Source organism: Melospiza melodia, chromosome Z (genome assembly GCF_035770615.1).
Source record: "Melospiza melodia melodia isolate bMelMel2 chromosome Z, bMelMel2.pri, whole genome shotgun sequence".
In the NCBI taxonomy this organism is placed as follows: Eukaryota; Metazoa; Chordata; class Aves; order Passeriformes; family Passerellidae; genus Melospiza; species Melospiza melodia.
In genome coordinates this window covers 78,866,894-78,892,931 of record NC_086226.1, presented here as the reverse complement: position 1 = coordinate 78,892,931, position 26,038 = coordinate 78,866,894, and the positions used below count along the sequence as shown (strand labels likewise).

Sequence of the window (26,038 nt, the reverse complement as noted above, 5' to 3'; positions counted from 1 at the left end):
CCAGTACGTGAGAACCCCCTGTGTTAGCTCAGAAGCAGCTGTTGAGTGTTTTTGGACCTGTTATTCCTCCCTGTATTCCCAATTTAGCTGACAGGCCATAGTCTGGCCAGCAGAATCAGCTGGCTGGAGTATCCAAAGCTTGGACAGAATTCTGCACAATGAGATGATAAATCAAACCAATTGGCCCCTTTTCCTTTTAGGAATTTGAAATCCATTCACCATTAGTTTGATCACTTTTTTTCCTGAATTATGTAACTATGGATGGAACAAAGCCATAAAGTGAAAGGCAAATTACTCCCAAGATTCAGGATTTCAAAATATGAGTTCATAGGTTACAAATAGAAGTGTTGAAGTTAGAATCCACATCAGAAAATTAATCAAGTTTGAAGGTATTTTACTCTTGCTTTTAAGTCTGTTAACAACTTTTCATGGGATACAGCATGTTCTCATTTACTACTTGTTCCTAACAGTAGGAAATAAACAAAAGAACTTTTTTTCTTTTTAAAAATTTGCTCAAAATTATTCAATGTAATTGCAAACTAAACACACAGAACTCTGTATTGCAGAGTGAACATTATTCAGTGAAATTCCTTACTTTCATCTGCAAAGTTTACTATTATGAAAAAAAGGGGATACTTTTACAAATATCCTTAAGAATTGTTACAAAAATTCTCATTTGCACAGGTTTATACTTACAGAAATCCTTCAGAAATCTCCCACTTGAAAAACACCCCCTGAAAAACTTCCCTCATGCTGCATGGAGGGGGGTAAACATCAAAAGCAACTTATAAACTTCATTAGACAGAGATATGGAATCACATCTGTGCTAAGTGTCTCTGCTAGAATATTTGCATGCTTGTGCTCTCCTAAAAAGCTGGCCAAAATTGGCAATCAGACACAAGTTATTCCACATTCCTGATTTCTCAACTACCCTCTGCAATCCTCCTGCATTCAGGCCTCACCAGATATTCCTATTTCTCTGGCACTCTCCTGATTGCTTTCACATCCTTCCAGACCCTGTTCTTTCCTTTGCCCTCTTCTGCCACTCCTCAATATCTTGCCAAATTGAGCAGGGGTCTAGAAAGGGGGAGTGGTATTATAATTTCTGAAAGCCTTTTGTTAAAGGAGAACACTCTGGAAAGAGTACGAGCAGTTATTGAGGCTGTTTTGTTCCTGATTTTGGACCAAGATGTTCCACCAAGCTGTAATTGCTGTTCCATCAGACCCCACACGCCCCCATCCCTTCACAAACATTTAGGGACAATCTTGAGAAAGGCAGCTGGGTGAAAGCTATCGGACTTTGTTCAACAGAAATGTGTGTGCAATTTTATATCCAAGGTTTTTCTCACCATTTTCCCATCATTTTTCTCATCTCAGAGCCATGCTGTTCTGAGCAATGCCGTGATGAAAAACTGAGGCCCGGAACAGAGAATTAACTTCTCAACAAAAGCAGCCCCAAATGCAGATTTCTTTTCCAGAATTTTAAAGAATCTCAGTTTAAGGATCTCACAAATCTTTATGTAATGCAAACTCAAAGAGCTTGGCTGTTTTTTTTTTTTTATGTGGAACACAGTTTAAAAATGGTAGTATAATAGTAAAACATATAGTAGTTTTTATGATTTCTTCTGACACTCACATTGGAGCGACCTCAGCAGAAATGGCTTCTGCAGCTGCACCCACAAGTTACCCCCTGCCATGATGTGGCAGTTGGGAGTTGTAACAAAAGTTACATGTCCCAAGCGTCTCTGCTTTTCTAAGTTGATCTGTGTATAAATTTAATGCCCCTGCTGAGCTTTCTCTCTTATTATTGGCCACAACACAACTCTGGGGGTGGTAAAAAAGCTGAACTGTCTCCATAATATGGTTCAGAATTTATCCATGTAACTCAGAGCCTGAGCAAGGCCTCCAGAAAAATGCAGAAAGCAATTTCCAACTTTTTGGCCTCCCAGATCACAGTCCAGACATTCTTCCTTCCCTTGGCCTCTCAGGGAAGAAGCTGAGCTTTTGGTGCTCATGTGAGGATGTGACTTTTCAACACACGAGCAAATAATGCTCTCCAAAGGGAAAGAACTAATAGGTAGCTGCAAAGCTAAATAATTTTAATTCTTCTGGGAGCTGTCAGAAATAAATCATGAGACGCCAGAGAAAAAACATTGCACTTGACCACATTGTCTTCCTCTACTCCTCTCACCTCTTAAAAAGTGAATGCCAGGGACAGGAAAGGCATAAAGAAAAGGGTTGTTCCTCTTCAGTTTTAAGTTTAAGCCATGCCAGGGCCTAAACCTACTGATGACTTCATGTCCTCCTCCTCTGCATTATGGATGCTGCTAGCAGTGGATAAAACAGCAGCATTCAATTTATTATCTACTGCAAACTGAAATTACAGTAAATGCAAAAATGCCTTTGCTGCATAATGACAAGAAAACCTCTTTGTATCCCCTTTTTGGTTTAACAGGGAAAGAAGAAGTCTCAATGAGGGACCTCAAGATTGAGAGCTGGATCATGTTTTAGTATGTGACAAACCTGCAAACTGACCATGCAAATACAACTTCAATAAAGGTGTTCATCATCTGTAATAAAAACCAAGCCTTTAAAATAGATGCAATTCTCTAGGGAAAACATTTATTCAACTGCTTTACAGAGTAAGCCAATTAAGGCCAAATATATTACTTGGAAATAGACAGGCTTTCACTGGGTACAAATATGAGCTGGCTTAACAGTATACTGTATACAAAATGTTCTTTGAAAGCATCTAAGAAAGGTAAAGGCTGAGCAATACAAGCTGAAAAACTGCTTCTTTAAGGCAAACAAAAAGTATTTGTTTATTCTTTGTTTCTTAAAAAAGTATTACCAAAATATTTCTTCACAATTACTTCCATATTTCTAAGTAAAGATTTAAGATTGTGTGAGTGTGGATGGAAGATATTTATAGCCACCAAAAAAAAAAAAAAAAATCAGACACCACTCAAAACTTACATGAGAAACAGTGAACTCATGACATCATGAAAGCTTTAGACTTAAAAGTGTTTAGAAAACTCAGAATAGCAAAGCAAGTGATACACACATGACCGTTTTCCATAATCAAATTACTGACAACTGTAAATACATAGAAAAAAATTACATAATTACATATAACAGATGATGTCTGGAAGCACTGGAGTAAATCATGTTATTGAAACTGCTGAGATGATTTCATGTGGGGAGAGCAGTACCTGATCTAAAACCCACTGAAGCAACTTGAAATTGTGTCTGTGGTTCTTCAGCTGGCCACGAATTCAATTACTGTTACATAAAAAGCAGCATAGAAAATGAAAATTCAGAATTATTTAGCAACGACTTCAACTAACAAGGGCATGGATTTGTGCTCTTCTTCAGCAGCTCACTCTTAGGTGCTGTAGACACTACTTGGCATCACTCCTGAGAACTACATACAGACACCAACCCAAGGAGGTGGTAAGTATCCCCTAAACACATGCCCCAAAAACCACATGTAATACAGAAGGTACTCTCTCAGGATTGAAATCCATATATAACGTACATGTTATGCTGTGAACATGTTTATATTACTAATATAATAGAAATAGCTAAACAAATATCCCCTTTAGAAAGAATACTAACTAACTGTCTCAGCAAATGGCTGGTAAGGTGTCACACCACAGCACATTCCAGTTAAAAAACTGCAATGCTGCCTGTAGCAGTCATAAATACACGTTTGTTTTATGAATCATATGGGAGATCACACATTAGCTAAAAACTGCAATTGCTCACTTCCACTCCTGGCAATCACCTTCACTTCTCAACAGGCAGAGACGGTTTAGAGTCGAAATCACAAATCTTGCGTTGCTGAGCACGGGAACGCGGGGCTTCCACGAGAACCAAACCCGCGTTCCCGGCGTGAGGGTGTCCCTGCTGTCACACGGTCCTGGGCGGCAGCTGCTGCTTGTACATGCCTGCCAGGGCCTTGGCCGCGCTGTAGATCATCTGGCGGCGGGACATGCCCGTGAACACGGCGTGCCAGTCCGTGCGGCTCGCGTTCAGCACGCTCTTCTCCAGCACCTCGCCCACCGTCACCAGCAGCCCCGACCACCTCAGGCTGTAGTCCTGAGGGGTCAGGCTCTTGGCCTGCGTGTGAAAGTTTGACAACTGGTTACTGAAACAGTCTGGATTGGTAGATTTGCGTCTGCTGTTGGATTTAAGCGGATTTTGCAAGAATCATTCTTGTATCAACAGACCTATGTGGAAAATTAAAGGGTGTGAGAAGCAAATTTGTCACAGACATATTTTATGAAAAATACGTTTGCTAGGATTTTTCTCCTGAGAAGCTGAGAGTCCTCAGAGGAAAAGAGAAACAGTAATTATCTGCTGCTGTGAAATGCAACATGTGCATCTGTGATTGGTCTCGTGTGGTTGTTTCTAATTAATGGCCAATCACAGTCAGCTGGCTCGGAGTCTCTGGTCAGTCACAAGATTTTATTATTATTCTATTCCTTTCTATTCCTTGCTTGCCTTCTGATGAAATAATTTCTTCCATTCTTTTAGTACAGTTTTAATATATCATTTTCTTTTAACACAATATATATTATAAAATAATAACTCAGCCTTCTGAAACATGGAGTCAAGGTTCTTGTCTCCTTTTAGTATAGTTTTAATATATCATTTTCTTTTAACACAATATATATTATAAAATAATAAATCAGCCTTCTGAAACATGGAGTAAAGTTCTCATCTCTTCCATCGTCCTGGAGCCCCTGTGAACACCACCACACAAATTTCAGCTATTCAGAAATTGTGCTACTGAAAAAAGCCCCAAAGTTACTGCTTGCTCACCCAAAACAACATCCTCAGGATCAAACCCCAAACAGTTCTGGTTATAAATTCTTCATGGAAACATTTATTTTAAAAGAATTTTCAGGCCAGAGTTAACTGAAGAATGACTCATATCTGCTGTCAGGCAACATGCAGTGACTGGAGTAATTCCCAGTCTGTGCCCAAAAAAAAATAAACCACCTCCAGAAAAACTTCTTTTGGTGGTATTTCAGAACTGCACACTACTGCAGCTCATTCCATTATTTTCACTCAAATGAAACATGGTATTTTCAATATTTAAATATTCTGATTTCAGAATTGTAAGTCTTTGCCAAAATTGCACATTTGAAATCAGTCTTGTCTTTCAGGTAGGACTCTGTGTTCAGAGGACTTAAGTCCAAGTATTGACCTGGAAAATGGGAATACTTTGTTTTTAGGAATGAATTTTCAGAGAGTAAAGCATGCTGCCTGCTTGGTTAGTATTTCTTCTTAAATAGAAGAGTAAAACTTGTGACAGATATTGCAAATATCCAAAGTGACAGATATTGCAGAATGAGACTCTTGACTAAGAAAAGCTTTACTATAAATGTCTAAAGATTAATTCATTAACATGATGCAAAAATATTCTGCAAAAATATTAATAAATAATTCATAAACATGATGCAAAAATATCCTTATTCCATAAATGAAAACATTTAAGTGTAATAACTTCTAGTAAGAACTAACATCAAAACTAAAATGAAAACTTCAGTCTTATGTCTTAGCTGTTAATTGGTAAGAAAACTGAAAAACTGAAAATATGTTCTCACCTGCTGAACATATTGCAAAGGCACTGGTGTTGCTTGGGTGAATGCTTCCAGGTGAATTCCATGAATTGGATCCTCAATAATCAGACATCCAATGTCAAACCACCTGCAGTGATGTGCAAATTGTTTTTTTTCTGAGTACTGGTGAAAACCAACATGCTAAAAGTTGAATTATGAACATTTTACAAGTCCTATTACAGCTGCAGTAATAATTTAATAATGAAACTCATCAAACTGTTATGGTATTTTGCAAGTGAAATTTGCATATGTCACTTTTCATCCATCCATCCATCCATCCATCCATCCATCCATCCATCCATCCATCCATCCATCCATCCATCCATCTCTCATAATAGTGCATGTATATGCAAGTAAAACGCATAAAATACACAGAAATATAAATTTCATGAAACTTACAAATCAAAGAAAAAAAAGAGAGCTGGAGGGGTGGGTGTGTGGGCAAACACAATCCCTTGGCCACAGGTATTCTGACAGAGTTTTCATTCGATCTTTCAAAGAACATTTCTCATTAAAATAACCTCCCCTAACAATTTTAAAGAAAACTGTCTATTTATCATTCATGTTCTACATTCAGAAGATTTTTTTGGAAAGTCTAATGCTACAGCAATAATTAAAATTATTTATTCAGGGAAACATTTCTGCCTGTCTGGACCACATAAGCCTCACGGTAAGAGTTTAGTGGAGCCAGACAGGAAGAAGCAGTTCCATCATCTTTTTAGCAGGGAGCAGAGCACTGGGATGCTTTGACTGGCAACTATTAAAGGCAGCTGAGAAAGCCTCATGGCTAAATATAACTTGCTTCCAATTAATAATGAAGTTGCTGGTATTTTCTTGTCTTCTAATGTTTGCATTTTTATCCATGTGATGGGCTTTTATTTATGTTTTGGACAGATACTCTCCTTTTGCTATATTTTTCATTTAGTATTTTTAGTGAAATATAAATGAGGAATTTTCTAAAGTAAATAGGAGTAGGAAGAAGTTTTAATTTTTGTTTAGCATTTATTTCCATCTAGTCTGATTTAGACATTTTACTGTCTTTTCAAAGAGGATTAACTATGACATATATTATTACTAGTGTGGGTAGTTACTTGAAACTCCTCTCCTTTGGACATGTAGAAGCATGGTCAACACTGGAAGAAAACTATGTAAGTTTGTATTAACAAAAACACAGCATTGTCCCTAATGTCTTGGCATTTACTTATAAAGCTGCTTCAAGAACTGCCAGTCAAACAATGTTACAAAATCAAGTTGCAAAGCATTTTGAAACAGAATTTTTGTGTCTGCGCAGTGCAAATTAGATGCAATAATACATTCTCAGTGAAAAGAAAACAGAAAATACATTATTTGATAAAATCATTTTGTTCTAAATGCCAAATATCTCCCAATATCTCTTCTGATACAATTTCAGAGAGAGAAGGGAGGATGCACACCCCAATGCACAAACTATTAGCCAAATTCCAAATTTTACCACTCCTTAATTTTTTCAGCTCACTTCAATTTTTTTACATTGTCAATCTACAAAATCTGACAAGGACTTCATTATATTAAGGTTTCAAGAAGCCTGGACAAAAAGCTGAACGTCATCACCAAAACCACGCCTGCCAAGATACTTCAGACAAATCTTCTGCTTCTTTCTCATTCTCCTTATTCTCTTTCTCCTTCTCATTCTCTTTATTCTCTTTTTCCTTCTCATTCTCCTTCTCCTTCTTTCTCTTCTCCCTACTCTCTTTCTCCTTCTCATTCTCCTTCTCCTTATTCTCTTTCTCCTTCTCATTCTCCTTCTCCTTCTTTCTCTTCTCATTCTCCTCTTTCTCATTCTCCTTATTCTCTTCTCCTCCTTCTTCCTCATTCTCCTTATTCTCTTCTCCTCCTTCTTCCTCATTCTCCTTATTCTCTTCTCCTCCTTCTTCCTCATTCTCCTTATTCTCTTTCTCCTTCCTATTCTCCTTCTTCCTCATTCTCCTTATTCTCCTTATTCTCTTTCTCCTCCTTTCTCCTTCTCATTCTCCTTATTCTCATTCTCTTTCTCCTTCTTTCTCCTTCTCCTTATTCTCTTTCTCCTTATCATTCTCTTTATTCTCCTTAATTCTCCTCTTCTTTCTCCTTATTCTCCTTCTTTCTCCTTCTCTGTCTTTCTCCTTCTCCTTCTCCCTCTCCCTCCCAAACTGCCACCAGCTCCTTACAAGGTGTCCCCACAACGTGTCCCCACCCTCCTGGGACAAATGCAAGGCTCTCACTTGTCAGGAAGCAGCTCCTCGATGAAGTTTTCCACTGACACAGCAGGCTGCTTCTCGTGGATGACTCCTGTCCGGCGCAGGCTGTCTATCCTCTCCTGGGCTCCCTGAGTGGCAACACAAGCTGTTAGACAAAACTGAGCCACAGCTTAGTGCTGAGCTTGCAGATCAACCCCAAAAGAACCCCAGAACACACTTTTCTAAATGACTCTATGGGAAAAAAACCCAACAACCCAAACTAAGGAAAGGCCAGGAATCCCAAACAGCAACAAAAACCTATGATAAAGCTAATTAAATTTTTTTAGGTTTTTTTGCATTCCAAGAAAAATACCCAGGGTAGCATGCAAAGAATTCCTAATCTGTGACAACAATTCCTAACCTTTGATGGTTTTAACTCTCACTTAAAGCATCAGTGTATATTTGTGTTACTTTGACATTTCTACCACTTAAAACTTCTTGGGTTTAGGGTGTTTAAGAGCTTTGGACCAGCTTTGTAAGAGCAAGGGAAAGAATCCATTTGTTGTGTTACATATCCAACTAACACACAGGAATTATTCCCCTGAAAACTGTTATCACTCTGAAGTTGTAACAGAAATATACAATACACTGCAGGAGATAAATAAAGGAACACGCACATTGTTTTGCTTTATCTTAATATAAAATTGAATCAGATAATACACTGCTATGAGGACAGGCTTTAGTCTGCAAACACTGCCACAACAGTCGGGGGAAAGCCTTCCTTTTTCATGAATTTTTGCTTACATTTAGTTAATAGAGTTTGAAACAGCTGTTTTCAGGATTTTCACTCATTGGCCTGAACTGGTGAAACAACCTTTGCTAACCCCTCCTCTGGGGCAGCACAGCAATTTGCAAGGCTGCCCAGGGAATTCTTATTTTTCAAAGAGAACACAGATCTGTTCAGAAAGATCAAGTGTTAATCAAATTGTCTTTGATCTACAGAATCAGTGGGGAGAAAAATCAATCTTGGAGACTTTTAATTTCTAACATTTCCAACATGATATGCTGGTAATATATTCAAAAAATGCCTAATATACTTGGAAGCCACAGTAATAGCCCGACATATGCAAGATGTGATGGCAATCAGTGACAGTACAATGAAACTGACATAAATGGCATCATACACTGACATAGGTACTCTTCACTTGCTGCAAATATGTTTGCAAGAAATCTTGAAAATATTTCAAAGAGAGCTTTAGATCTAATGATCCAAACTGAGGAAAAAAAGACAAAAAAACGCCAAACCCCTTAACCCATAAAATAACAAGACCAATGAATCAACAAAAAAACCCATCAAGCCTGGACAAAACAAAGCAAAAACCAAACAAAACAAACAAAAAAACCAAAGAAAAACCACCTCAATGAACAAACAATAACAAAAAACGAAAACACCAAAAAAAATCCCCAAAGAAAATGTTTACCTATCCCAGAAACTGACCTTCACTTTTCAGAAAATGAGATAATTTTGGGTGAATTTCTCTTTGCTACTACTACATATCAACTTACCTTTAAGCCTGCAGCATAGCCCACAGGCTGTGGTGCAATGTTGGACTGTGCAGCCTCTCCAGTCACAACAGCCATCCCAAAGACTTCTTGGAAAGCATCCCGAATTGCTGCAACTTTCACCTCTTTATTGGAAGTGACCACTATGTCCAGCTCTCCCCCAGTTCCTGCAAAATAATTTTGTAAAGTGATCTGTAAGAAATGGAATATTTCTCCTTCCCATGGCAGTATAGTTCAAACACAGTTCTACACCTTCTCCAGCTGCTTCTTCTCTTTGTCACGCACTGGACAATAATTCTTCCATGAAGCAGAACTCACTTAAGTTAGGAACTGAAATTCAGATGAATAACTAACGGATACAAAGGGGAAAAACAGGCAGCAGGAACTGATCTATTTTCAGGTTCAGCACCCAAAAAAAGAACATACCACTCATTCAAGATGACAATTCACAGAGCTTTAGGAAAATAACTCAAAGACATCCTTTTCCAAGGATGTTTTGGTGTCCTGTGAAGCATCAAGGAATACTGCAAACCCTCATGAATGGGTTGAAGAACACTGATGCAGGTCATAAAATCCAGTGAGAGGCTGCCAAATTACACAAGATTTAAAAGAAAGGCTCCCATTACTTTTTAGCTGTCCTTGGAATGTGAACTTCAGTGTCATTTTATTGCTCTTTTTAGATTTTAAATACCTATGGAACCAAAAAGCTTGTACAGAGTTCCAAACATTTCCTGTAGGTTGTACAGAGTTCCAAACATTTCTTTCCATAAAGAAGCATGAGCTTTCACTAAACTTTTTCAGAATGAAACAAAAGAACTCATGAATGAAAAGAAATCTAAAACTACCACAGAAGACTCAATCACACCTCACATCTGTCTGTCACAGCTGGATCACTTTTATTGTGCAGAAACACGCAATAAAACTCATCCCTGCTGTGAGAAGCTTTCTCAAGAACAGATAAATCGTTCCTCAAACATGGAATATGACATCAGAGAGAGCTGCCTAAATAAAATACATCAACCACACAAGCTTACAGAGTTTGCAGTATTTATCCTGATTCAAGAAAAGTTCCTTCACTGATAAGGGTAAACCCAAAGCCTAATTTTAATGAAAAAACAATTAACTTTTTGGCTCAGCAGACCTCAGTTACAGGAATCATCTTATTTTTATGAATAATCACCAGATAGGGTAGAACCTTTTAGTAAAACCTACTATTTGTGGGGTTTAAGGTAATTTTTTATCATTTTATTTATCAATTGCTTTGCTGATTGGAATTAGGTGTACAGATCACTGAACTTGGAGCAATTGTTTTAAATGCTGTGCAACTATTGGACTAAAAATAATTGAGAGTATCTTTTTTCATTGATTCCTTCTTGATATAAATCAATTTAACATAATTAAACAAGTGCTTAAAATTGACTGCAGGCTTTTACTGAAGTTAGCCTTGCCTGACTGCTCAGGAACAGAAATACTGTTCAACAGCTTTTAATGAAGTTAAAAACTAATCCATAACATATCTAGCAAATTACTACCTAACAGTTTTAAGAATGGCAAATGTGCCTCATGTCTGGTTGCAGAATACAGAATATGTTCTTTTGTATTATGGATCATCAAATATCAAAGCCATCTATTTTTTTTCATCAGAGATACTACAGAACTGAAAAAAAGATACTACATGGGTTAAAAGAAACCATTTGTGACAAAATCTAGTAAAATGGAAACCAATAATGTAAGAACTAGATGCACCCTGGTAAATTCAGGGGCAGAACTCTTGTATCAAGTTTAGCTCTGACACCTGAATGTGAAATTTCATTGTACTTTGTGCATTATAAACTGAAATTACAGTTCCTTATTTAATTTAAGATTCCCTGCTGTCTTTTGTTGTAAAAGTACTGTTGTTGATGCTTATGAGGTGACCATTTCCTGTCTAGATAGAAATTGTCTGTTCCAGGAGTGCAGCTCAGATAACACTTTCACCATGTGCCAATGAAAACAGTTCAGCTCTTTTCAAGAAAGAGATTACAGAAATACTGTTTGTTCAGATGAGGGAGAAAAAAAAGAAAATTTCAACCACCTCATCCAGAAGCTTTGGTAATTTCAGGTTTTGGCAATGAGGAACATGAAATTCCTTGGCATTGCAGTAATGGAGGGAGAGCAGAGAGAAGTGGGGCTGTTTTTGTAGAATACATTTCTACAAGGAAGTACAGGCTAAGTTTACAAACCTCTGCTCCTTTTTCACAACCTGAAACTACAAAAATAATGCAGTACATAAATGGCCAAGATACATACAGATACTCCCCCTTCCAGAACTGTAGAGAGTTTAGAGGTAACTACTGACTTAATATACTCAACCTAAATCCTACAAACCAAGCATTTTATTCATATTACTTCCTCCTCCAGATAAAGCTGTTCTGTCAATAAACACTGGGCCAAACTATCCAGGATACCAACAGATCCTGTTTCTAAAAAAGAACAGTGATGACTGCAATAGAAACCTTAAATACACTTTGTCAAATCAACCTTTACTGTAGCTTTGCCCTGCATCCTGCTACTCTTCTCAAATACCTTTAGAAGGCATTGCTGGCTGGCCTCACTAGTTTTATTCCCACTCCCTCCTCCCTAGACAGCTGTTGGGAGATTTTCCCTTAAATGTAAGAGAATTAACTACTACTCAATAATTAAGTCATCTTCCCCTGTCCTCTGCACTAGTACAAAAGTGCAGCAGTAGTTAGCTGGGTCACCTAAAAGGTTCAGCTGAAAAAAAAAAAACCTCAGGAAAACAAAATTATAAAAAAATCATTTTAATGGTTTCTTCTCAGTCTTAGGTGTTTCCTGACCAGCTTTTGTCATAGGCAGAACAAAGTCAGTACTGGCACACCTAGGAGGGAGGACTAATAGCCTGCTTATCAGACTATTAGGAGAAAAAAAGCCATGCCAAAAAAAACAAAAACAAACCACCAGCCTGGACAACTGGTGCCTTTTGCTTGCTTATTTTACTTTCAGGTCACCTACATGTGACATGCAGTGTCCGCCAGTAACATAAGAAATGTGAGTAACGCAAAGATTTTCTTTCCTGTTCATTTTCAATCTGTAACTGAAATGCTTTTACACTTCAAGTGTACAAGTAATGGCTTTTGTAGTAGCTTCTCCAGGATTTACAGGCAATACTTAATGGTTTATCATAAACACTTACTGATATATGGAACCATGCCAGGATCCAGCGTTGTGATCATGGTCTCCACTGAATGCTTGGTTTTATCAAGAACAGACTTCACCATGGGATTCTCAGCTACACCCTAAATTTAAGCAAATATATTTCCATATTATTTTCCTGGGTTGGTTTTTTATTTTTCTCCTCAAGAAATTCAAAATGTTACATATAATATAACCAAAATATTAAGCTGCTCTGTAACATCTGCTGTGCATTACTCAGCACAAACACTGCAGGATAACACTTATCAGTGTATGGCTTTTCTGTTACTACCTCAGTAATGCAGAAACAGCCCTTGCAAAGCCAGGCAGTGCTTCTCCAGGTAGCATCCTGCCTGCCTAAGTAACATAAAGTCATTATACAGATGGTTCCTGAACACTGAGACTGCTTCTCCCTGTGGAGGATGCCTTTATGTGTTTATCTGCCTAGCACAAAGAGGGTGAAATAATCCGTATTTTTATACAAATCCCAAACATTAGGTTATCGCAACAATTATGTGGAAATTAGTCTTGGAACTGCAATGGGACTGCTCAGCATCTTTGAAGAAACTGAAACAGTCCCATTTGATTCCAGACCATTAATTTGTCAATTTTAGATTGACACAGTTTGCAGTATTAATGAGCTTGAAGGAAATCTGAAAGGACGGTGTATGATTTCTTAACAACACCAGAGGAAAAAGGGTATATCAAATTACTTCAACAACAGAAATAAAGAAAAGTGTGGCAACTACTGCATGAGCTCCTCAACAGGAAATTCAGGATGCATTTCTGTAAAAATTATCACATGTCCCAGATTCCGGCTCACCTTTAAAAAGCACATAGTCTGATGTGAGCTTACTTCATACATCATGAACTCGACAGTTTCAGTATAACTAATGATTCCTCATTCTTTCACTGAAGAAATTCTCAAGCAGCGGTTACTGAACACACAGAGCACATGGAATGCTTGATACTTCAACCAAAATCTTTTTACTGGAGTCAGTAACATAGACCCGCTCTATAAACAGAAACAGAACACCTTCTGGATCCTAGTGGCAGCACTAAATTGTGGATGAGACTGGCTTTTCAATTAATTTGCAATGGAAAGCTCTGGGACTCCAAGAAGGGCTAAAGAATCATGTTACAAGTAAAACGTTCTCTTCTAGAACACTGCCACCCACTGCAAATATTAGGAGGAATATAAGGACTGAAAGGAAAACACTGTTACTTAAAGGAAGAAGGAAAATGTGTTTTTTATGATCATGAGAAGACATTTCTTCCTGAAAATGGCAGCACGACACTGTGCTCTCAGTGTACTGATGGAGAGTTAATCTTTCTCTTTAAGGCTGTATCACTGGAGAGATGGAGGGTTCAGTCTGCCATGTCACACACAACTTCTTCTGCCAGGTTTTCAAGCTTAAAAGGGATTGAAAACCAAAATTTTTCAAGGGCACTGGGACAATAATTTTCTTTATTGTTCCTAAGGACAAAATGTGGTGCTGCTCTTGAAGACAGTGTCGATGTATAGCCCTCAAAGCTTCTTGCTACAATCTTCATGATGCCACTTAAGTGTAGCATCTCTTACAGCTCCAGAGAGTTTACAGGCTAATGAAATTCCACTAGCTGATGTTACTGCTTATTTCCTCTGTCTGATTAGATGGCAACACAAGGAGAATCTGTTCTGCACTGTGCATTCCATGCCTTCTAGCAGACTAATCTTACAAAATACCTTAGATGCTTCTTTGTGATTGAAAACATAGGTAGCTTGTCTGTCCTTGAAAAAAGACAAAATATAACTTGATTGTTATAGAACAAACATGACTTGCATCCCACAGGAATCCAACTCAGTTAATTAGGAAGTTATAGATGGGATATGCAAAGCATTCAGGTAAGGTAAAACAGACTTCTCTTTTTCTACATACATTCTACATTCTGCATAGTCTTTGTGGAGTAAAAAACACCCTTCAGGACTTAAAGGGCTCTAGAATTTTGTCTGATTTAAGAACATATCCATATTGAACAGGCTCTATCACAAGTTCGTATCACAGCAATCAAAACTAACCTAGAACACCTGCATTTGTGAGTCCCCTCTCTTCTATACAGAGAAAAGGTAAAAGCATAGTTTCAGCAAACAGCACTATTAAAAACAGCCATCTTGCACATGAGGCTGGAAAAAGAAATTACTTATAGTAGCATGCACTTAAAAGAGTGCAACAAGTCTTCCTATAGTCAGTACAAGTTGGTAATTCCTCACGAAGGCAACAGAAAAACCCCTACCTTTATAAACCCCCAGATTCCTCCAGCAGGTGCTGCACTCTGGGCAGTAGATACCCTGGGATCTTCATGCTCCTCGGGAAAAGTGATTGCAGAACCAGCCCCAGGAGACAAAGATGAAGAGAAAGTTGCCTGTTGAGTAATGGGATCTGCCAAAACACCTGTAAGAGAGAAATATAAAATACAAGGGTTTAATTTGTTATATTGAAGCAACATGCAATTGTTTAAGAGGAAAATAGCAGGAAGAATAAAACAATTCCAGGCAAATTCATCTCATTTCTTGGAGGCACAAGAACAATTCTGCTTGTCAAAGGCTAGCAGATCTAATGAATGCAATCATATCTGCTAAGAAAACTGAGACTGCTTGCACATTATGTACAAAGTTAAACAATTATTCTTTCTCTTATCACACTAATTTAAAAGCTGTTCTTTTTACTGTACTCAAATTTTCAGAATAAACTCTCAGTAAAGAGAGGGACAAGTGTTAGTCACTGAACAAAGGCACAGGAATGTTTTCATACAATAGGAAAAGTAAATTTTCTAACACCACGTGCTGGAAATCAATAGTAGTAGAAAAAGGACGGAAGCTTTACGTATTTGGAAAACAAAACAAACTAAAACAGTAGAAAAATAAAGTCAGAGCCTTTGCCCCATTACTCAAGCTTATTTTAACGGATTTTCCAACACTAGCCTTAACTGAGAGTTATTTTTATTTTATGCTGCACAACTGATAGCTGTTTTTAAACATCCTCCTAATACAGACTACTTAAAAGAGATATCACCAGTAATAATAAAAGCTTGGCCCAACTACAGCTGAGAAGTTTCCACTCCACAAGCTGAAAATTACATCAGTTCAGCAACCACAGCAACTGCCTGCATGGAAGGCATGTATTATTATGTATTTTTAGCTATCCCAATGCAATTTTGTGGCTGCAAACAAAAAAAAAAAAAATGCAGAAGCTGGTGTCATGTGACAGCTTGTCAAGAGACAGATTTTCAGAACAAAACCCTGAAAATTATGAGTTTATTGTCATTCTGGGGAAACAGGTGGGACAAAATGGTCTTCAAGGCCTTTTCCACCCAAACCATTCTGGGATTCTACCAGTATTAAAACACAAGTGATTATTCAGGTTTACTACTATCCCCTGTAAATCTGTTTTAACTCCCTTCTATGCTGCTCATCTAACTATGGTCTATAATGGAAGGTATTATTTCCCTAGCCTTGCGTCCTTAAAAAATACAAGTGCATCCACATCACTTCCTACAGTAGCTTCAAGAATAAAAAAAAAGTTGAGGGTGGCTCTCTGAGCTGAAGAAAAGCTGGCCTTTGGTGTGCAAGGTAACAAAAATAAAAGTCCTCAAACAAAAGATTTTCCTGTGAACCTGAATGCCACCATAACTTAAAGCAGACTCTGTCCTGGACCATGACTGTATTTTAAAAGCGATTATGCCTTCTTTTGAGTAGAGCTAATTAATTAAGAGTATTATCCCTTCTAAGTACAACTAATTAATTAAGTATACCCAAAAGAATAATAAGCAACCAAGGAGATCCTCAGCAGTAAACAGTTACCTGTGACTGGAGGTGCAGAGAATGAAGGCATCAGTGGGCTCTGAGGTGCTCGGCCAGCGTGACCTCTGGTGATATCATAGGTGGAAGAAATGGAAAACCCTGAAATGGGGGGACCAGTGGGAGGTGCAGCAAGGCCAGGGCCAGCAGCAGAGCTCAGAGGAGGAAGAGGAGGAGCAGCAGAGAACTGGGACACGGGGGTGCTGAAGGCTGCAGGGGCAGCAGGGGGTGGGACAGGGCTCTGGGGAGGCGCAATTGTAGAAACGGTGGCAGAAGGCACAAGTGGAAGAGAGGCCGAGGTCATCATGGGCGGAGGAGCTGGGGACACTCCAGCTGGCAAGGGGGGTGAGTAGGCAGGAGAAGATGGCATGCTTGGTGTGGCGAGGGGGCTGGAAAAAGCTACAAAAAATACGAGGGGAAAAAAAAAAAAGAGAGAAAAAAATTTAGAAGCCTTAATCTCAGCGATTCAGTTATATATTTTGTTCAGACACTTCAGTTATATATTTTGTTCAGTTATATACACTTCACAAATAATTTTTAACCAGTCAGGTTTTTTTTTTTCATTTGAAGTGAATTTGAAACTTCTGCCTGAGTTTTCACACAGCACCAATGGCACTTAATCCCTGGTGACAGCATCTTGTAGGACACATCTCTTCCTGCATGACCCTAATGGTCATTAGCTTAAAAAGACAAGTCAGCATTTGACTACTGAATTCACAGCAGCTGAAACCTGCCTCAGAAATTTCAAGCTAGCTCTGTTATTCCCGAGGGACTGCTGCATCAGCTGAGGATGCAGGAAGTGCTCCTCCTCAGGAATAAAACACACACTCCTAATATCAGATTTAGAGGTGTGGCACTGGAAAATGGACTGAACCTCAGGCAGCTCTCTCTTCTCTGGCACTTACCTCCCTGATCCCTCTTTCCCTGTTTCAGCTGATCCTTGGATAAGCCAATTTTCCTGTCTACAGCCAATCAAGGCAGGAAATGAGGTCAGAAAAACAGAAATTGCCTTTTTTGATGGCAGCAACATGCTGAATCAGCTTAAGCATCTCACTGGCCTCAGCCTAAACAGCACAGTCAAATGATGTGCAATTCACACTAATGCCATGGTCTCGAAACTTGGTCACACACACACATCAGTAAAAAAAGAAAAAAAAAAGAGCATCCATTCCCCCACGTAAAATCTACTTCTATATTGTTTACATGTACCACTGTTCAGTATGTCATATATATTACAAAACATTCACAACAAAAATTTCAAAATTATGAGATAAAGACAAATGAAAAAAAAAATTGTCAAGAGTACAAAATATTTTCTCTTTGCACTGGAAATTGTTTTGATAATATACTATCAATATAATAATATAGTTCTTTAATAATGCTTAACATACTATATAACACAATCATCGACAGTAACTTTCTAGGTTGAGCAGTGCAACTGAAGAACCTCAGCAATTTTTACAGCTTGGTTTAACACCTCATGGTGTGCAGGAATTTAAAGGTCTGCTTCTACATTCAGACTATTCTGATGCTTGGGTTTAAGAGCTGAAAAAAACACCTTACACAGATCCATATGGAGGAATTGCTTTGTTGGCTGTGTTTGCTGTACCATGCTATTAATTTCCCACTTACACCCATAAACCATGCATTTCCTTGCAATTTAGCTGGCAAACTTTCATCTTCCCCTTGCAAGATGAACATGCTGCATTTTTGTATTTTAATTTTATTTTTAATTTTATAAATTTTTAAAAATTTTTTATTTTGAGTGTGTTCAAATCCCACAGAAACAGTTTGGAAGATGTTCACACAGGTCAGGAAATTATCTTTGCAGGTTGATGTCTACAGATCTGACAGTTTTTATGCAACACTTGCATTGGTTTTGGCTGCAGGAATGAATAATGATGGAAGTTATTTCCAAATATCAGTTTTGGAAATAGTTTCTCAGAAACATGACATTCTTATAAAAGTACTTCCTGCATCACTCCTTGTTGAAATGTCACCTTTACCTGGATGGGACAAGTTATGAGTGCATTTTTTTTTTTATAACATCAACCAGGTAGTAGTTGAAAATATCAACTAGTCTCAGCAAATCTGAGACTTTTCGTTAAAAAAAGTTAATGTCCACATTAATTTCAACAACTCTTTTAACAGACCTTGCCACTGGTGGCCAGCAAACCTCTGCCCCATAAAAAAAAAAAATTAGATCTTTCATGGTTTCTCCCTGTGTAAGTAGAAAATACTGCCAAAGACGTACTATTTAAAGACCATTTCTATAAAATTAACTTTATTGATGACATCCTGTACCACAATTCATGCACTTCTGGCTCTGGTTTCTTTGCCTGTGTATGAATGAGGCAGTGAATACATTTCATGTGTGCTAACATCTCTGCAAGCCTACTCCAGAATCCATTTTCATGCTAGCTAAAGCAACTGCACCATCATAGGTTACATTTCCACAGTTTTAATTCTAGAAAATTGCTTTTGTTATACAACTAATTTAGTGCTATAGGCTGAGATCTTGTGAGAATATTCCTCCTTTGGCATCTGACAAAACATACCGCACAAGTCTGATTTAACAATGTCACATCTGCCAAAAAATTCAGTATCTGGTATTCAAATGTGGTGTTCAGAATCTTGAGAAAAATCAGAGAAATCACTCTGATTACCCCTCACAAGTGAGACCTTAAAGCACCTTTCCAGTACCTAAAGGGGCTGCAAGAGAGCTGGAGGGACTTTGTGCAAAGAGGTGGAGTGACAGGACAGGGGGAATGGCGTTAAACTGGATTATTTAGGGCAGTTATTAACAAGAATTGTTCCCTGGCAGGGTGGGCAGGGGCTGGGATGGAATTCCCAGAGCAGCTGGGGCTGCCCCTGCATCCCTGGCAGTGCCCAAGGCCAGGCTGGACACTGGGACAGTGGGAGGTGTCCCTGCCATGGCACAGGTGGGACAAAATGGTCTTCAAGGCCTTTTCCACCCAAACCATTCTGGGATTCTACCAGCATTAAAACACAAGTGATTATTCAGGTTTACCACTATCCCCTGTAAATCTGTTTTAACTCCCTTCTATGCTGCTCATCTAACTATGGTCTATAATAAAAGGTATTATTTCCCTAGCCTTGCATCCTTAAAAACTACAAGTGCATCCACATCACTTCCTACAAGACTTTCAAGAACATAAAAAAAAAAAAAGCTAAAATTATTCTGCGCGATACCAGACGCGTTACAGATAAGGAGCCCACTTCCACGATTAAGAAACAATTTAAATGCTTCCAATTATCCTGGAGAAGAGAACTGCAATTATGCTGATTGCAGCTGGTTCTGTAGTGCTTCAAAAGCCCGAGTAAAGGTTTATTATTTATTATCATCACCTAAGGTGACAGGCGCGGCGGCAGCAGCAGCAGCAGCGTCCCCGGCTGCGCTCGGAGGGGGCGTGCCGGGCGGAGTCGTCTCTATGCCACTCTCTTCCATCATCTTCCTTCAACTACAAAAATGCTGTGAGGGGGAAAAAAAAACACATAAAGTGTCTTCAGAAATAAGGGAAAAGATTTTCAGTTCAAACACAAAGGCCACAACGCAGTTATTCACATTGCTGGACAGAGCAGGTAGTTCAAATACCAACTCTAGGGGAAAAAACAGAAAAACACTGACTTATCTCAAGTACAAAATTATCCAGTTTGTCCCCCTTCTCCTGTATCTTGCCTTTATTTTTAGCACTTTGATTATACCTCAAACTCCCAGACTCTTTCTAAAATTCTTACTGTGCCTGTCCAGCTACTGCTTCCAAAATATACTGGTGGTACTTGGAGGAATAATCATACAGAAATAATTACACATCATAAACCCCATACCCCATTGCAAGAAAAACTTAACTACAGGGAACAATTCTGCAGCATTGTTGAGCTGTAATAATGCAAACCACAACCTGTTACTTCCAGCATGATTAAAATTACACTGACACCAAGTTTTCCAGTACAGCCAATTCCTGTAAAATCCATACACCACACTTCTCTGTTGATGTAAACAGAAGCAGAAGTAATTGAAGGCTTTGGTTTTTATTTAGAAGGCCAGAAGAATCTTCTGACATATTTGAATAAACCTTTAAGACGTACTACTTCTAAAAAAATTAACTTAAGAGTATTAATGTAAAAGGTCTTAGAAAAGTGGAAAAATTAGGATTTTCATGAACACCAGGAGAATTTCCATGCTTCATTGCAGCAGCAGCTTACAAAAAGTCCTGCTTCTTCACAAGCCTGGTAAATTACCTGTACCATTCCTTGAGGCAGCAGTCCTTAAGGAACTTTCACTGAAATGACAGTCTTGTATAAAGTAATTATCTATATAAAAAACAGATAGGCTCAAGACATTTTCCACCACATCCATTACATCAGTGGCTACTGAAGACTGCCAGCTTATTCCCTTTCAGAATTCAAAGGCGTAGATAGTATGTTGAATAAAAATTCTCACATATATATAAAAAAGAGCTCCACTTACAAAGGCACAGGGGCTTTCCTCTGTTTAAAAAACAAAAGTAAAAATTCCTCATTCTCTCATCGTTGTTTCAAAGGTACATACAACTCTCAGTTTAATGTGAAGGAAAAATTACTATTATTACCAAACTGAAAAATCCAGAGAGCAGGACATCAATGTCAGTCTTGACAAGTGGAGGAAGAGTTCCCAAAAGAAATGAGAGCATCAAAATCACACAGCAGAAGCCACAGACCCTCTGCCAAATTAGTATGATCTGCATTAAGTGATTCAGGATTAAATGCTTCAGCCCAGCCATGGAAAGCAAGTCAACGTGGCTTATGTGCAGCACTCTTCAACAAATTCTTATGACAGATGGATTTTGGGTTCTGAGCATCTCTAATTCACTTACAGGCTTCTCTTCAGATGGGATGAAAGGGTCAGTAGCTGCCTGGTGGGGAACAGACTGTCCTTGCAAAGTACATCCCATCATCCCATAAAAAAGAAATGCACACGCTTCCATTTAACTTTACTAAGGGCAGGAACTTGCAATTTATGATTTTTGTCTTTTAATCAGTTTACATTCCTCTGCACAGAGGTATTTCTTAAGTTATTCTTCCAGTTATACACTGCAAAGGATGAAAGAATTTTCCACTGTGCAATTAAATTAATCACTGACCAAAACCTAGAAACATTTTTTTGAGGCTCTTCCAATCTGCTGCTTGATTTCACCCAATTCCATGATTAAAAGCTGGTGAGAGGTGCTTACTACTTAAAATAAATTCTGTGGCCATGCAGAATTACTGGTAAAGTTCCACAGAGCAACTTTCCAAAAACTCTGTGCAAGGGTTTTTCAAATTTTCATCAATCTATTACAGTGGTGGTGCTGGGGGATGGGAGAGCGAGCAACACCCCAAAAAGCCACCTGATGTCCGGAAAAATCAGGAATTAGTAGAAATATAAATAACTCTGTAGCTGTTTTTTGCTATTAACTTCACAATAGGAAAGATTAAGGACAGAAATAATAATTCCAAATGTGCAAAAAATCACGTCAGCTGCTGAAATACGATAAAAATCCCATATGAATCTGACTTCAACCATGTCTTGACTAATATGGAGCCTGCACAAACAGGCAGTGATATTTTTTTCTGTACAGTGATTTTTCAACAGGATCCACCTGTGATCTGCAGGTACTGCATTATGAAAAAAGTAAATAATTTAAAGAAAAAAAAAAAAATAAGGGCAAAGACCAGACACAGGAATAGGCAAAAGGAAAGCAGAAAGCACAAAGGGTAACTTAAAGCTAATAGCTCACAATGTTGAAATAACCCAGCACCACAGACTATTGAAATGATCCTACAGGATATTCATGAACATAACTGGCATACCCAAACCCAGCAGTGTGAGAGGAATGGGTGGAAGGGGAAAACCATGGGGAAAAGGACCCAAGAAATCCATTAGCAGTGTTCAGTCCTCAACGAAAATCCCAGAGGGGGTTCCCAACTTCCCTCATGGGAGATGCATGGAAAAAGTTTCCCAGCAGGACGAGCCTGCAATTCCTTAAGGACTGTCTTTTCAGTGACTTGAGAAAAAACCCCAAATCTATAATAATAACTCCACATAATCCAAGCCACAAACACACAATTTGCAACAGGGAGCACCTGGAAACTCAGCCCAACTTCTCAAGGAACTGATTTTTGTGCCTTCTTGCAAACTGGAACATTTTGGTTTACCAAACTGAAGAGGCAAAGGAGAAACCCAGAGGCGGGGAAAGTGAAGCACATGGAATTTAGGTGAAAACAATTTCAGTACTGCCATCTAGTGATCCGTGACCAGAAACTGCAAATTCGATAACGCCACGTCTTCCTAGAAGGAAATCCTGGTTTGTTTTTATAAGGAAATGAAAAAGTGGGGATAAGGTGATGAGAAATACAGGAAAAATGTATTTACAGTGATCAGTCATCCTTAAAACAAACCCTTTAGGAAGTAGAAGCATGAATTCTGTTTGACCAATTATTTTTTAAAAAAAAAAAACCTTTTTCAGTACAATGAAGACACTATAAGGATGATGCTAAATCCTCATATTACACAAAGGAATTACAGTACACCCACAAAATCCGTCTCTAGAACTATTTCTACTGATTCTCACCAGCTGAACCTCATCCATTAATCTAAAACAAAATCTCAGCCATTAACCTAGTTCTCAAACTAGGTAATTAGGCTGTGTATACTGAACACAAAACCAGACTACAACTCTGACTGAAATTTTTAACAGGGCTTGTGCTAAAAGCAGGAAGTAAATAATTTGATTTAGAGACTAGAATGGCAAGTTATTAATCTTTTCACTTTATTTTAATAGAAAGTAATTGCATTTGTGCTAATATTTTGCAATCATCTTAACGACTTAACCACGCTTCAAAAGCATTCTTCACGTTATTACTCTAAAATACAGACATTCACAGCTAATGGTAAGATTACCTACAAATGGGAGATTAGCAAATTTCATGTGGATAAAAACACATCATCTAGAATCAGCTATACTTCAGAGTTTATAATGAGGTGTATTTTCAGTCATCTTTAATTGATCCCTTCTTCTGTTTCGGTAAGTGCTCCTGCTAGTAAAAAAAAGCAAAAATCCCAAACAAAAAACCAAACCAAAACAAAATACAAACCCCCTCAAAACCCACAAAAATAAACCACAATATATTTAGGCACACTAAGAGAGGAAACTGCTCTCTAAATAGAGCCTAAAATGAAACATAACCACTAAGCTGGAACACTAAATTGAAATGCCACTAAACGTTTTGACTTTAATCATACTAGGCATAACTTTTAATTAAGTTTTCACATGCTGCAGGCACTGCTTGTCGCTAAGCACACGCTGACAACTGTGCAGAATGAGGTGCAGCTAAACACCAAACAAATGGCAACACTCTTCAAAAAATGAAACCAAACCAGAACTGGACTCTGAGTTCATTTAAAACTTTCATCTGAAAAGTTCCTCGTGGTCGGTTTTTGGGTTGGTTTTTTTTTTTTTTTTTTTTTGGGTGTTTGTTTTTTTTTTTTCTCACTTTAGAAAGGGAGAGCACTACGGAGATCACTTTTCTCTGTGCAAAGACAGTGCACAAAGAGGCCATCAGTTTAATCACCTCGTGTGAACGACTAGTTCCAAAGTCCAAAGTCTTAAAGAGAGGTAATCAGGAGAGGGGATAAACAACGCAAGGAAAACCCCCAAGAGACCAACCCCCCCAAAACTCTCCTGTACCTGATTTGTGAGAGTTCGGGCTCTTTACTGATGTCACACCTCGAACAACGTACCTGGGTGTGAGGCGATCCCTTGACTGGAAACTGAGGTGGCAAGTATCTTTTCACGATTAAGGCCTTAGAGGAGGAAACTGAAGCTAAGTCAACTTTCCTCCCAATTCACAGTGAAGCTGATTGCACCAGGTAAACAGTACTGTGCACTTATTATTTCGGGGCTCTGTTCAAGTTGTGCTTCTTCCAAGTTAACATGGGCGCTTCAAAGATGTGACACAAACTAGAAAATCCACAAATGAAATAACTGCAATGTGCCAGTTTACATGTTTCGTGGTATAGCTTAATGCAGAATCTGATGTATTGAACTATCAGTAAAGAGTGAAAAACATTCACACTAAAAGAGAGTAGGTTTAGGTCAGGTATTAGGAAGAAATCCTTGACTGTGAGGGTGGTGAGGCCCCAGCACAGGGTGCCCAGAGAAGCTGAGGCTTCCACTGGATCCCTGGCAGTGTCCAAGGCCAGGCTGGACAGGGCTCGGAGTAACCTGGGATAGTGGAAAGTGTCCCTGCCCGTGGCAGGGGATGGAACAAAATTATCTTCAAGGTCCCTTCCAACCCAAACCATTCTGTGATTCCATATTCACCACATAAATTATGTTAACCGCAGCACCCGCATAACTTTTTCACCTTAAAAGAAACCCCAAAGAAGCCTTTTCACCACTGTGCTTGAGACCTAACACACGCCAGGACAGCTGGAAACATCAGGCATGACAGCAAGGGCTGTTGGCCTTCCCTTGTCACTAGTGCTGGCATAGTCCACAGACACATAAACCCAGCAAGCTCCGTTTTTCCAAAGGCTGCCTGACCTCATCAGACTCATTAGAATGTCAATTATTTCACATTTTCACGCCACTGCCAATCCTCAGGATTTGCAGCAAACTACACCCCCCTGCCTCCTCCCTTTGCTGTCAAATATTTCAGTGTCACAAAACCCTCTCAAAACCTCACACACCAGTGATGGCTGCAGCACAGCTAGGTCTTGAACTGCACAGCACCGTGAAATAACAGCACCAAAGAAACAGACAGACCCAGCCCATTCCAACAGCTTGCTCCCATCATTTTTCCAGAGTATGCATATCACAGGGCATGATGCAACAGCTCCAGCACTTTCAGAGCTATTCTCCACAAAGAAATAATGCGGGGGGTTTTTTCCGATAATAAAACGAAATAAATCATACAAAGAGCAAATTATGCCTCCAGACACACCACAATGAAGCAGTAAGGCTCCTGAAGCACCACTTCCCTCCGGCATTAACAAAAGTGAGGATGAACCCGCAGGCGTTTTACCAGGACCAGCATTCCCATTCCCCGCTGGAATGGGATTCCGCGGGGCTGGAATTCGGTGCCCCGAGGCTCCGAACAACCCGGCACCCACACTCTCCACGCAGGAGGAAACCCGGCCTGACGCAGGAGCAGGATGGCACCGGCGACCCAAGGAATCCCCGGGATAAATGGCACCGGGAATTCTGCGCAGTGCTGCTCCCCGACCCTCACCTCACAGCGAGCCTCAGCGCTGGCAGCTCTCGGAGCGCAGGAGCCGCCGCAGCCCTGCAAGGACGCGCCGGGTCAAAACACGAGGAGCGAACCCCGCACCTCCCGCAGCCGCTCCGGGCCCCGGCACCGCCCGGCCCAGCCCTCCGGCCGCTCCTCCCCGCCGCCGGGAACCACGGGTCCACAACGCGGCGCCTCCTCCCGCCGCCAAAAGCGCCCTCACCGAGACAGATCCCCCCGTCCCGTGTTGTCTCTTCCCGGCCTTTCCCGTCCCAGAGATACACGGAAGGAGGCCGCAGCCGGCGCCGCCTTAGACTTCAACTCCCAGCATCCTGCGCGCCGCCGGC

The 26,038-nt window shown here is 39.4% G+C and overlaps 1 protein-coding gene across 2 annotated transcripts; it reads right to left on the bottom strand.

Moving 5' to 3' along the window:
• Window positions 1-2,600: 2,600 nt before the first annotated feature.
• Window positions 2,601-26,038, bottom strand: PRRC1 (proline rich coiled-coil 1). Of its 2 annotated transcripts, none has more exons than XM_063180059.1 (9): window positions 25,915-26,038; window positions 19,788-19,911; window positions 16,422-16,817; window positions 14,855-15,012; window positions 12,582-12,684; window positions 9,392-9,555; window positions 7,871-7,974; window positions 5,616-5,718; window positions 2,601-4,122 (listed from the first exon to the last, which is right to left on the bottom strand). In XM_063180059.1, the coding sequence occupies exons 2-9, from the start codon at window positions 19,888-19,890 to the stop codon at window positions 3,913-3,915; spliced, it is 1,341 nt and encodes a 446-aa protein (XP_063036129.1). In that variant the 5' UTR covers window positions 19,891-19,911; window positions 25,915-26,038; the 3' UTR covers window positions 2,601-3,912. The 2 variants fall into 2 exon arrangements, with proteins under 2 accessions (XP_063036129.1, XP_063036131.1); XM_063180061.1 differs by lacking the exon at window positions 25,915-26,038 and adding an exon at window positions 25,695-25,818.